General features: G+C 32.5%; 1 protein-coding gene across 1 annotated transcript in view; it reads left to right on the top strand.

Moving 5' to 3' along the window:
• The window catches only part of LOC107622217 (mediator of RNA polymerase II transcription subunit 31), a 3891-nt gene continuing 2510 nt past the window's right edge, over positions 7-1387 (top strand). Inside the window, exons 1-4 of the mRNA XM_016324102.2 lie at positions 7-379; positions 478-538; positions 798-895; positions 1303-1387. Coding sequence (XP_016179588.1) covers positions 489-538; positions 798-895; positions 1303-1387 — 233 coding nt within the window. The 5' untranslated portion in view covers positions 7-379; positions 478-488. The remainder of the gene's footprint in view (positions 380-477; positions 539-797; positions 896-1302) is intronic.

Genomic DNA, 1387 nt, shown 5'->3' with positions numbered 1-1387 from the left:
TGTTCATTCTTGATGCAGGTTTTTTACTTTTTTTTTTTTTCTCTCTAATTTCCATGAGTAATTGTTTTTGTTTTAGAAATTTTCAATTGCTTGATCTTTGCAAGGACGAATGTGAAAATTGAGCTTTGGTGTTGCTGCTTGTTGTTTTGCTCTTGTTGTATAAATTTTAGAGTTTACAATTCTGATTCACAAATTGAAAGTGTTAAAATTGAATATCAGTGTATACCAAACACAAGAATCTTTCATTCCCAGACATATTCTATTCCTGGGAATAGAATTTCTGGAATTGAAAATTCAATATGCCTACTAAATGGATAGTAACCGTTATTTATGAATGATCTTAGGAAAGGAATCTTTTCCTAACAACAATGATTCAAAGGTGAGCCAGATCATATAGTAACAAGCAGTTCCATTTTTGTAATTAATATTTCCAATTTGTTCATTCCCTTTGAAGCCCTGTTTCATTTGTTCTTGTAGTTGAGTGTTTCATGGCCTCCAAAACAGAAAGTGGGAACTCAGGTGGTACTGATCAATCAGCGTAAGAAAAATTTCCTCTCTGTTTTCATTTCTTTGCATGTGACCTTTAAGGGGTTTTTCTTAATAGATGTGTCAAGGGATTGTGTGACATTGCTTCATTAAAGTATTCTATATTTGTTCTTTGTTTTGTGTTGTGCTTTTATCATAAGGTGTTCTTCTCTTCATCTTCCATGAAATTTCTCTTTTATTTATTTATTTTGCATAAAAGGGGGCAATTATGGGTTGGGTGGGATGGCTAATGGTTGTTGCATTTTATTCAGGCCAAAGAGTACATACAAAGATCCAGATGATGGACGGCAACGATTTTTGCTTGAGTTGGAATTTGTTCAATGCCTTGCTAACCCCACCTATATTCACTGTATGATTTTCGTTTGACTTTTTATGATTTGAGAGTATGAATTACTTTGATAATCTGTTAGATTTCATGTATTTCAAATGGTTTGATTGGAAACTGGGAATAAATTCTGGAAAAAGGATATTGCAAGTAATTGGCATGCTTTATCATCTTTTAAGCGGGTTTCTTGATAATATCTGTCTTGGCATAAACTTTAGGACATTGGCTTTTATAATGGGGGATTTCTTTGACAAATTTGGGATTGGGTAGCTTGCACAACAGATGTTTTTAGTAATTTCTTTCTTTTGTAGTAATGATATTGCTGTTTCTAAATAAATAAATAAATAAAGCATGCTTGGCATTTGCTTGTTTGTGTTAGCCACCTATGTAATGTTGTTTAGTCTTATTCTTATATCTACTATTTTTAACAGATTTAGCTCAAAATCGGTATTTTGAGGATGAAGCTTTCATTGGATACTTAAAGTATCTTCAATATTGGCAGCGCCCTGAGTATAT

Source organism: Arachis ipaensis, chromosome B10, assembly GCF_000816755.2.
Source record: "Arachis ipaensis cultivar K30076 chromosome B10, Araip1.1, whole genome shotgun sequence".
Taxonomy (NCBI): Eukaryota; Viridiplantae; Streptophyta; class Magnoliopsida; order Fabales; family Fabaceae; genus Arachis; species Arachis ipaensis.
The sequence above is the reverse complement of the archived record's forward strand: the minus strand, read 5'-3'. Positions and strand labels throughout refer to the sequence as shown.